This window comes from Dendrobates tinctorius, unplaced genomic scaffold (assembly GCF_039654945.1).
Source record: "Dendrobates tinctorius isolate UK_male_01 unplaced genomic scaffold, ASM3965494v1 ptg000150l, whole genome shotgun sequence".
Taxonomy (NCBI): Eukaryota; Metazoa; Chordata; class Amphibia; order Anura; family Dendrobatidae; genus Dendrobates; species Dendrobates tinctorius.
The window spans coordinates 476462-488558 of NW_027361817.1; the positions used below are offsets into that span (position 1 = coordinate 476462).

The 12097-nt window shown below is 44.5% G+C and overlaps 1 protein-coding gene across 1 annotated transcript in view; it reads left to right on the forward strand.

The window, feature by feature from the left end:
- LOC141049833 (hemoglobin subunit beta-2-like) overlaps window positions 1–10732 on the forward strand; it is a 56164-nt gene extending 45432 nt beyond the window's left edge. The window contains exons 3-4 of the mRNA XM_073546642.1: window positions 1809–2019; window positions 10333–10732. Of these exons, the coding sequence (XP_073402743.1) occupies window positions 1809–2019; window positions 10333–10443 (322 nt within the window). The 3' untranslated portion in view covers window positions 10444–10732. The remainder of the gene's footprint in view (window positions 1–1808; window positions 2020–10332) is intronic.
- Window positions 10733–12097: the final 1365 nt, after the last annotated feature.

Genomic DNA, 12097 nt, shown 5'->3' on the forward strand with positions numbered 1-12097 from the left:
GGTGAAGTGGATTCTTTAAACTGTAGGTCAGAAGTAGCAACATGGGTGGAAGGAGATTGTGCAGCAGGGCAGGACTTGCTGGATGGCATTTGGATCAGCAAGGACCAAATCTTGCAGCAGATAAATGTGCAAAGCCCTTGTAATGGAGCTGATAGATATATATATATATATATATATGTATGATGTGCCAACTAGCGATATATGGAAAGATAGGTGTGTATCGCACAGACAGCAGTCTGGACTATATATCAGTGCTCTGATGTTCAAACGCCCTACCGTGGTTTATGATTATATAATAAACCAGAAGGCTTACATTTTATTCTGCCTCCTGTGGCGACGTTTCGGTCCGAAGACCTTTTTCAAGCACAGTACAGAGTGTTCTAACCACCATTATATAGGACAAGTACCACCCACCAATTTAACAAAGCACCAATAAAATACAGACACAATAGTAAATACAATCCTATCAAAACAAAAAACCAAACATATAATTAAAAACAATCCCACTGAGCATCCGTTGCATTACTAGCTAATCTACCATCAAATCGCTAGCTCTGATCGGTATTATACCTGTAACACAGAGCAGAGTTTGCACAAATAACTTCCTGATGGTAGAATGTAAACAGACACTCCCCCACCAATCAATGCATAGCATCCCCCATTGTCATGGTTGCAGCCACTCCCACAGATGTGATCTCACAGCTCCCAATCCAACCATAGCTAAGCACAGTGACTCATAGCTCCGCGTTTCATTAACCCATAACACTGTTCATGTCTCAATCTCCCACAGTGTTTTACAAGTCCAAGCGTCAGACATTGTTCCTGCATCATGTTGCTCCACAGCACTGCGCATGTCATGATGTCCGACATCAGTTAATCTCATGTTGTTAATCTCTTAAAGGTAAAGGACCAAAAAACAATACATCTCGAATAATCCCATATGGACAAGATTTCAAGCAAAATAATATGCAAATTGGCTCTTCAGGGAAAAAGAGGACTTGAACTCTATAGCGCCGCCTGTTGGTAGTATTGTTTTTTGGTACTGTACCTTTAAGAGATGTTGTCTATATATTGCAATTGCTAGAGCAAGATATATTCATGTTTTTCTTAATGATATGTTCCAGGTTTATATCCCTCTAGGTATCCCACTAATATATGTGATCGTGCTACTGGATACTGTTATCTCCCATAATATATGCGGGTTTGCTGCTTTGTATATGTGTTACTATTATGATGGACGTTTTCTTTTTGACCAATCATATTGAAGCATCTGGGACATTGCTGGAGCAGGGCGCTGTGACATACGCAATGGAGAAAGGCACAACAACATGAGATTATCATGCAGCAGTTAAAAACAAGGGAACATGAATAATAATAATATTGATGGAAAGAATGTAGTTAGAAATATATTATGAACACCATAAAGACCCATAAGGGTCACATGAATATTATTTCCAATAAAAATGAGTCCCAGTGTACTGCTGAGGCAAAACCTCCAGGGAACTGGCAAGGTCCCTGATAGAAGGACTGCTCCATCAACCTGTCCAGCACAAGAAAGGCCCTAATAGCATAAGACCTTCGGAATTGTCATTTATGCAGAAGGGAATGGTTGTGGAGCCAAAAAAATACTCTTCTGGTTGAGGAACAACCATTTGACATTTGCAAACTCATTTGGCGTATTGCAAGTTTTGATCAGAAGCATAGGTTTTATTAAACTTGTTCATGGTCTGTTTAGAGGTGTCAGCAGTTTAGTGTGGTCAAAACTGCTGATAGATTTAATTTAAAATAAGTTATATTTTTTACCTTAGGCTGCAGGTCGTGTTACCCTTATTCATGGAAATCGTTAAAAAATTTGGAAACGGTTCAAGTTCAACCGCCACCTATGACAATGCCAAAGTTCAAGATAATAGCAAAGAATTTATCAAAGTGGTTGGAAATGCCATTCAGCATTTGGGTGATACTGAATCTGACCTCAGCAAGAGCTCTGCCTCGCTCACTATGGAGCCACAGATGTTTGTGGTATAAGTTATGTATTTATATAGAGATTAATTTTAGGTTTCTCATGCAAATAAATACTTGTTTATGACATTTATAGGAACTGCATGTCACTATAGTAATGTGTAATTTTAAATATCCGGTGTTGGATATGCTATATCAAAGCCACTAAACATACCACTACTGTTCCATAAGTTAGTTCCACTGCTATTATCATTCAGCATTAACCAGCTAGATGATCATTTGTTTTTTATCTCCTCTGGTGAAATATTTGGGGAATAAATACATCTCTTTAGATAGTTACACTAAAGTAGTCCTATAAATAAGAATCTGGCACTTCCTAGAGACATATAATAGAGAGAATTCCGGACTTACATAATAATATTAGCTCTTTAGATAGGCCTATAACATCACTTCATCAGCCATAATTGTTCTCTATTCCCCCTTCCTAAATTTACCTCAGAATCTAGACTTATCAACTGATCCCACAACCACATTAGCACTTTGTATCTGGACATATACAGAAACAGACTTGTGACCGATTCATGCAATTTTACTTTAACCCCTTCCAGATATCTTCAGTAAATGCATGGCGCAAGTTGGGAGCAGGTGTACAGAGGCTGAACCCGCCCCATATCCAGCAGATATTGGATAACATTATAGATGAGCAAACCTCTCAATCTTCAGTTCAGATTTTTATGAACGTTCCGATATTCGCCAGTTCGCCAAACATATCCAAAACAAACTGAATTCAATGGGAGACAAAAATAAACATACAGGAAAAGTGGCATCAATTGACCCACAGTACAAATAATATAATTGTGCAGCATGGATGCATGGGACAGGGCCTGGGACAGGGCTTGGACCAACATTTCTAGCGTAAACATTGATCAGTAACGGGTGGCTTAGTGACAGGTGTAGCCCTGGTACACTGACAGCCCTGCCGAATTCAGGCAACACACATGAAGGAGACCCAACTTGGAGTCCAAATATTTCCAACAATTAGGGGCAAACACCAGGAAAAGCATCAATTGACCCACAGTAGAAATTTTAGAATGATACAGCAGCAGTCAGCCATGGGCCATGCATGAGGTTTTAGGGTGTAGGCCAGCATTTAGAGCCTTGAATTTAAGTTTACATTAAGACGAAGTATGTGAGGGACTCATGTAAGTCTGATGTTCTGGAAACCCTGATACCTCATGCAACAGCGCAAACTGCTTTTTTTTCCCTCAGCCACACTTTGGTGACACAAATATCAGCTTGGTAGAATACAAATTTAAACATTTAAGGATAGTAGCACAGGTAGTTGACTGAAAGTAAGTACACGCCTGCCGGTCTGGGAGCCCTACTTACACAGGCAATACACGTAGGAGACCTAACTTGGAATCTCCACATTTCAAAAAATTATTGCCACACACCACTAAAGTGACATAAATGTGCCCAAAGTAGAAATAGTATAATAGGGCTCTGACACCCTTCCCACTACAGGAAACTCAGCAGATGAAGACCTAAATTGGAGTCACCACATTTCAAAAAATTGCTCGTAACATCAGCAGCAGGAGCAACAACAAGCACATAAGCCACGATAAAGGTGTCACAGACTGCATTAACGGAAGATCGATGCAGCACACTAAAAACTACACCGTTACCTAGACTACCTAGTCTGAGATTGATGTGCAAAAGACATTGGAGATCCATGACTTGTTCATCTTGATGAAAGTTATGCAGTGTACATGTGGCGCCCCTGAGGCTCAGTCGCCACAGAGGTACTGCATCTTCTTAGGTGTGGTGCCCCACCATCCAGGTAAGGTGGGAACTCCTAACCACACTCCAACACCTGCACCCCACACATAGGATAGTTCAGCAGGGACACCTTGCGGCTTCATGCTGGGAAGGTAGCAGAGCACCTTTCATGGTCCCTGGCTTCGTAACACGAGATGTGCTGGGAGGTGGATGGAGTTAGATATATAAAAGGAGGGGAGAGTGTAGAATTAGAGGTCAGTCAGTCCGGGAGGACAGGTCAGTCAGACGGTGAGTCTGAGGAGAGGAGTGGGAATCCCCGGAAGAAGGGATGGAGGAAGGAGTGCTGCAGCTGCCCCAGTGATCTGGGCCAGCTGGCACGGGGAAGGAGAGAAGGAGAAGGACACTGAACTGTAACCTAAGCTTCCATAAGAAAGACAAGTACGGAACGAAGGAGAGAAGTGAACAGAGAGGATGTGGGTTGGAGAGAGAACCCTGCCTATAGGTTCCAGCACAAGGCCGGGGCCCGGTCCCCGAGGTTGTATGAACACTGATGGTTCTGCAGCAGACACCGGAGGAGTAGTGGGCAGTTAATGCACTACTCCCATCTTAGACTTGGGACACAACAGCAACACGGATATAGAGAGCCGGGACCTCTGAGTGGAGGATCCCCGATCAGGCTACAGCTGTCTGTCATACAAGTAAGGTTCTTAGGAACATCGGACAGGAGGCACTTCAGAGTAACTTGAGTACTGGAGTACTTCACACTTAAAGGCGCTATAGAGGAGACGTTCAGGAAGGCACATGTTGGCGGAGTGTTGGAAGGGAGCATTCCATCTTGTCTGGAGGTTGATTGAGTCTCTGACCCGGAGAACACAGTACGGAGGCAGGCACCTGTGTGCACTACAGACTGTGAGTAAAGCCTTGGAACTACAAGCTCTGGTGTCCTCCATTCATTCTGCGCCAACACACTCAGCACTGCTACATCTGGGTACCAGCCTCTGCTCTTCGAGCACCACATCTACACTGCCCTGGGACCACAGCTCCACCTGTGGGGAGCTTCACCATCTATGCTGCACACACACCATCAGTCCCAGTGGATCTGCATGCAGCGTTGGCTTAACATCTTACTTGCCAAACACCACGGGTGGCGTCACGAACTATTCATATAAACCACTACAACAACCACCCCATTATTGGCGCCCAGGGCCACGGACCGGGTCACTGCCGCTGTGACACATCCCCCTGACACCGGCCCCGTACCGAGTACCCCACAGCCCTGGGAGGGCGACCCAATTTTGGCGTCACGAACAGGATGACGAGACCCGATGCCATCGGGTTCTGTGTGCCTTGGACTTAAAACTTTTGAAAATGTGTAGAAGACCAAATTTAATAGACTGTGACATGAATCTCAAAAATGGCTGCGGACGTGGAGAAGAAGGGCGTGAAGAGATGGGAGGTCCTGAGAAAAGACCGCGAAGAGTCTTGGGCCTTCCCTGCCTGAATTTTTACGTGACAGCAACATGGCCCACCCCCCGAGGGGTTCGTATACTGGCTTGGTATGGAGGCGCTGGAAGAAGACGCTGCCCCCTGAAGGAGGGGCAGAAGAAGCCAGTGGCGGGAAGGAGGCCGAGGCAGGAAGAACGCCAGAACGCCATTTTGGAGAGAGAAGGGAGGAGGCCTGCGGAGAGCAAGAAGGTCACGCTGGATCTCCCGGGCGCCATGGCTGAAGGCTCCAACCCCATCTTCGAGATGAACTGCCGGCAGCTGGAAGATAAGATCGCCGAGCTGACCACCAGGCTGCGGCTGAGGCAGGAGGCCTTTGAAAAGCTGCGCCGGCAGCACGCCCCGTGAGGGGCCTACACCTGCGGTACCCTCACCACCGGTACCCGCCGCTGCCGCCCCGGTCTGTTCTCGGGCAGCGTTAGTCTACACTTCCACCCTGTCCATACGGCTGAGTGCTGCTGCCTGCCCGGAAGAGTTACCGGAGGACCCGGGAGTTGAAGATGAACTCCCGCCGGGCCTGACGCAGCTGCGCAGGTCCCACCAGAGACCCCCGTGGACCCGGAGCCGCCATTTGCTCCACTGCTGTCCCCGATGTCCCACCGAACAGCATCTGCTGCCACCATGCTTCACCAGAGCAAAGACTGCACCACCGGGAAACATCAGGTATGATCGCCGCCCCTGCTACCGGGTTACCCCCTGAGTTCCCGTACCCCGTGTGCAGTGGGCCGGTGCTCTGCATGGGACAAATGGAAGAGCTGTGTTCCCAATTTAAAAGCACTAAGCTGACTGCGATGGGGAAATGGAAGAAGTCGCTGCTGGAAAGAGTAAGGTTGGAGCAAGCGCGTCCCATTCGACATCTTCTGATCTCAGCAGAGGGGTCTGAGCAGCTGATGGATGTCACTATGCATAACTAATTTTTGCTACCCAGGAGGGTTTCTTTGCACCAGTTGTGCCTTTTTCTTTTTGGTTCATCATGTTGCCTAGTTTCTGATTGGCAGCGCCTTCTTCAAGTGAACTTAGGAGATCATGAACGCTGTACGGTCCAAAACTTTATTGTAAATAGTTTGCACCCCTTTGGGTGCCCTCTCTTGGTTTTACATAAGGACACTTTGCGAAGATAATGTTTTTGCATGGACACTTTTCGAAGATGATATCTACCTCCAAGGACACTGCAAGAAATCCCGATTGGGAGTGGTGTCCAGCACTTACAAGAATCTTTGAATGTTTTATTACGTAGTTGATAATGTGTTTTAGTGATAGTAACTAAGAAATGGCTTTTATAGAAAAATTAGGAATGTTTGATATAGAGATGAGCAATGTGAATAAAGAATTGAAAGTGACAGGTGACGGACCAGGTAAATACGGTCAGCGTCTTGCGTCTTGAAGAGAAAATTGATAAAGTAAGAGAAAAGTAATAAAGAAAATGTGTTACAGAGAATAGCACTTTGAATTGAGAATTGTATTTAGACTTAAAAATTATAGATAGTTAGATAAGAATTGTTGGTAACGTTCAAGAATGAGTACCTCCTATACTAGGAAGATTAGTATAAGAAATGTTTGTTCAGCATTATAAAACTTTTGTATGGTCCTATCTTGTCAACTTTGTTTACCTTGCAGCCCGTGGACGTGCTGTGTTTAATGGGGGGTATGTGGCGCCCCTGAGGTTTGGGCGCCACAGAGGTACTGCACCTTCTCCTAAGGTGTAGTGCCCCACCATCCAGGTAAGGTGGGATCTCCTAACCACACTCCAACACCTGCACCCCACACACAGGTTAGTTCAGCAGGGTTCCTGCAGCTTTATGCTGGGAAGGTAGCAGAGCACCTTTTGAGGTCCCTGACTTCGTAACACGAGATGTGCTGGGAGGTGGGTGGAGTTTAGTACACAAAGAGAGAGGGAAGCAGATTGGAAGTGTTCAGTCAGACTGGGGAGTCTGAGGGGAGAATCCCCTGAGAAGGGGAGAGAAAGGCAGACACTTTCCCTGCGTGGGAAGCAGGGAGAAGATACCCTGTGGAGTCTCCCCTAGAGGGAAGTGGGGAAAGCGTAAGAGAGGAGAGAAATGAGGAGAAAGACACTAAACTGTAACAGCAGCTTCCATAAGAAAGAAAGACAAAGTATGGAACGGAGGGAAAGGGAACCAGGAGGACGCGGGTTGGAGCAAGAACCCTGCCCAGAGGTTCCAGCGCAAGGCCGGGGCCCGGTCCCGAGGTTGTACGGACACTTATGGTTCTGCAGCAGACACCGGTGGAGTAGTGGGCTGTAAATGCACTACTCCCATCTTAGACTTGGGACACAACAGCAACACGGATACAGAGAGCCGGGACCTCTGAGTGGAGGATCCCTGATCAGGCTACAGCTGTCTGTCATACAAGTAAGGGTTTTAGTAACCCGCGACAGGAGGAACTTCAGAGTAACTTAGGACTGGAGTACTTCACACTTAAAGGCGCAGTAGAGGAGACGTTCAGGAAGGCACATGTTGGCGGAGTGTTGGAAGGGAGCATTCCATCTTGCCTGGAGGTTGATTGAGTCTCTGCCCTGGAGGACACTGCATGGAAGTGGGCACCTGTGTGCACTACAGACTGTGAGTAAAGCTTTGGAACTGCAAGCTCTGGTGTCCTCCATTCATTCTCGCGCCAATATCATCAGCACTGCTACATCTGGGTACCAGCCTCCGCTCTTCGAGCACCACATCTACACTGCCCTGGGACCACAGCTCCACCTGTGGGGAGCTTCACATCTATGCTGCACACACACCATCAGTCCCAGTGGATCTGCATGCAGCGTTGGCTTAACATCTTACTTGCCAAACACCACGGGTGGCGTCACGAACTATACCGAGTACCACACAGCCCTGGGAGGGCTAGCCAGAAATTTAAAAAAAAATTTTGGCACTCAACTTTTTGTCATAAGTGAAGAGTTTTATTTGCAGTCACATATAAACGATTCAGCTGTAACAGTAAGCCTTCATCAGTACACAAGATTGCTCTTGTTCACTAAACTGCTGAACGTTAAGATAGGGAGCCACTGTAATAATGGGAGTGATGAGTGATGAGTAAGTAATGTGCCATCCACACTGGATTACGAGGCAGGCCTTTCACAGTAGCGGTGGATTCCGCGTACTCTCCAGGTCACACGGCGCCTCCACCCACCAACGAAATGGCTATTCATTTAATTACATGTACATGAACAAGGCCATCCATATATTCATACTTGTTCCTGAGGCCGCTTAGCTACATCTGAGTCCATTCCATCCCCATACTAAACGTGGACCTCATAGAAGATTGATTCCACTATTTTCCATTTGCTGTGGACACTGATCTAGCGTCCCCACTCTCTTAGGTCTCTAGGCCTCGTAATCCAGTGTGGATGGTACATTACTTACTCATCACTCCCATTATTACAGTGGCTCCCTATATTAACGTTCAGCAGTTTAGTGAACAAGAGCAGTCTTGTGTATTGATGAAGGCTTACTGTTACAGCCGAAATGTTTATATGTTACTGCAAAAAAAACTCTTCACTTATGACAAAAAGTTGAGTGCCAAAAATTTTCTTCTGGTATCTATTCTGGTGTGGGAACCTTCTTTTGTGCACCAACACAGTTGTGCCACAATATACTTGTAACGCCTTGGAGATTTTGTCATGCCTGGCAGCCAATGTTCTCTCAGAACGTGTCTACAGCGCTGCTGGTGGTGTCCTGATGGATAAGCACATCCAGCTGTCCCCTGAAAGTGTAGACTGATGAACTTTCATCAAAACAAGTCAAGGATCTCCAATGACTTTTGCACCCCAGTCGCAGACAGGGCAGACTAGGCGATGGTGTCATATTTATTGTTATTGATCTCGCGTTATTGCAGTCTGTGATGCCTTAGTTGAGATTTCTGTGCCTGCTGTTGTTACATCTGCTGATGTTTTAAACAATTTTTTGAAATGTGGAGACTTGAATGTGGGTCTCCATCTGATGGGTTGTCCGTAGTAGAAGGTATGTCAGAGGCCTATTATAGTGTTTCTGCTCTGTGGAAATTAATACCACTTTACTGGTGTGTGACAATACATTTTTGAAAAGTGTAGAATCCAAGTTGGGTCTCCTTCATGTGTGTTGCCTGTGACAGTATAGCTCCCAGACATGCAGGACTGCAGTTACTTTCACTCAACCTGTGTTACTATCCTTACATTTTTCTACCAATAATACTCTATGAAACTGATGTTTGTGTCACGTGAGTGTGGCTGAAAAAAAAAATATTTGACCTGTTGTATGATGTATCAGGGCTCCCAGCAAAGAAGGCTTACATTGCTCCCTTAACCACCAAGTCTTAATCTCAATTCCAAGCTGTAATTTCTGGGCCAGACTCTGATACCTCATGTATGGCCCATGGCTGACTGCTGCTGTGGCATTTGCAAATTTATATTGTGGATCAATTGATGCCACTTTTCATGATCTCTAACCCTAATTTTAACTGTTTGAGAAGCTTTTTGTCACCCCTTATGGTGTTGTGCATATCTTTGGTTTTGCCTCTCATTGAATTTAATGGGGTTCGGGTACGTTCGTCGAACTGTTCGGGGAACACATTCGGCGACCATTGGGACATTTGGAGAACCGAATCGAACTCAACCTTGGAAGGTTCTCTCATCTCTAGTAATTATTAGTGATGAGCGAGTATGCTCGTTATTCAAGATTTCCGAGCACGCTCGGGTGTTCTCCAAGTAGTTTGGGCATTCTCAGAGATTCAGTTTGTGTCGCAGCAGCTGCATGATTTGCGGCTGCTGGACAGCTTGAATACATGTGGGGATTGCCTGTTTGTTAGGAAATCCCCACATGTATTCAAGCTGTCTAGCAGCAGCTGCAGCGACACAAACTAAATTTCCAAGCATGCCCAAACTACTTGGAGAACACCCGAGCATGCTCGGAAATCTCGAGTAACAAGCATACTCGCTCATCACTAGTAATTATGTAAAGTTAATTGAACAGAATTAATTTTAATGTATTGATTCTGCCCTCTGCAACTGTTATCTCTCATGTGGCCCTTTGGGAAAATTATTTGCATACGCCTATTCTAAGCAGTTACAAAAATAAACTGTTGGCTTTTCTTTTACAGAGTATTGCAGACGTTCTGAAGATTACGGTGGCCGCTAACGCGGGACCTAAATTCACCCCTGAGGTCGATGAAACCTGGGAGAAGTTTTTGAAGACCTTGGAAAATTCGTAAATCATCACAAAGTTTCCTAGAAATATGTTGTCACAGTTAAAGTTACAGCAATATTGTGATAGCTGAGTGGTTGTCATAAGAATTTGTTACAACCAATACAGTTAAATATAGAAGTCAATAGTAATCATATGTCTCCCTTAGGTGTTGCAGCATGTCACAACTTCTATATTATTACCTCCATATTAAAAAAACTACAACTTCTATAACTTACTTCTATATTTCTAAATTTTCTAAATATCTTTGATTACTTGGGGTGCATGACTAGCTAATAAAGCAACCACTAACTGCATGTTTGTTCTGTGTTCACTTGTACATTTGTACATATATTATCGTGAATATGTATGATGGGTATATTATCGTTCGTAAGTAGTGTTGAGCATTCCGATACCGCAAATATCGGGTATCGGCCGATATTTGCTATCGGAATTCCGTTACCGAGTACCGATATTTTTTCAATATCGAATACTGGAATCGGAAGTTCCCATAATGCAATGAGCCAGTGTTGTGGCTGTGATTGGCTGCTGAAATGATGTCATCATGATGCGCGGTCAGTGCGGGCCTGCCGGGGATCTGTGCCGGCTGCTAGCGGTCTGTACGGGCCTGCCGGGGGTCTCTGCCGGCTGCTGGCGGTCTGTGTGTGTGTGCAGGCATCGTCCGATGGGACTACAAGTCCCATCGGGCTATGCCTGCTACAATGACAGTGATTGACACATTAGCCAATGATGGGACAGTAGTAGTCCCTTCATCCGGCTAATGTGTTGAATGTAAAAAAAAAAAACCATACATACTACGTACATACTACATACATACTACATACATTCTACATATATATACAACATTCATACAACATACATACTACATACATACTTCATATATACTACATACATACTTCATATATACTACATACAGCATACATACATACTACATATATACTACATTCATACAACATACATACATACATACTACATACATACTTCACATATACTATATTCATACAGCATAAATACATACATACTACATACATAGCACATATATAGTACATTCATACAACATACATACATAGTACATACTACATACATACAACATACATAAAACATGCTACATACATACAACAAACATACTACATACATACTATATATACAACATTCATACAACATACATACAACATACTACATACATACTACAGTACATATATACAACATTCATACAACATACATACAACATACTATATGCATACTACATACATACTACATATATACTACATTCATACAACATACATACTACATACTACATACATACATACAACATACATAAAACATGCTACAGATATACTACATACATACTACATACAATACATTCATACATTCATACAATCTAATATATAAAGCTCAAAGTGTGTATGTGTGTGTGTGTATGTTTGTATGTCCGGGATAGGCATCCGCACCGTCGCAGCTACAGCCACAAAATTTGGCACAGTCACACGTCTGGACCCCGAGAGCGTCCTAAGCTATGTTGTGAGGCGAAATTTTAACCCCGCGCGTTCCAATTCACCAAACAATTTTGCCCCTATCTACATACTGGGGAAAAAGTGTGTGCGGGTCAAGCCCCGCCCCTCATTGTGATGTCACAATGCCCCTATTTGCATACTGGGGAA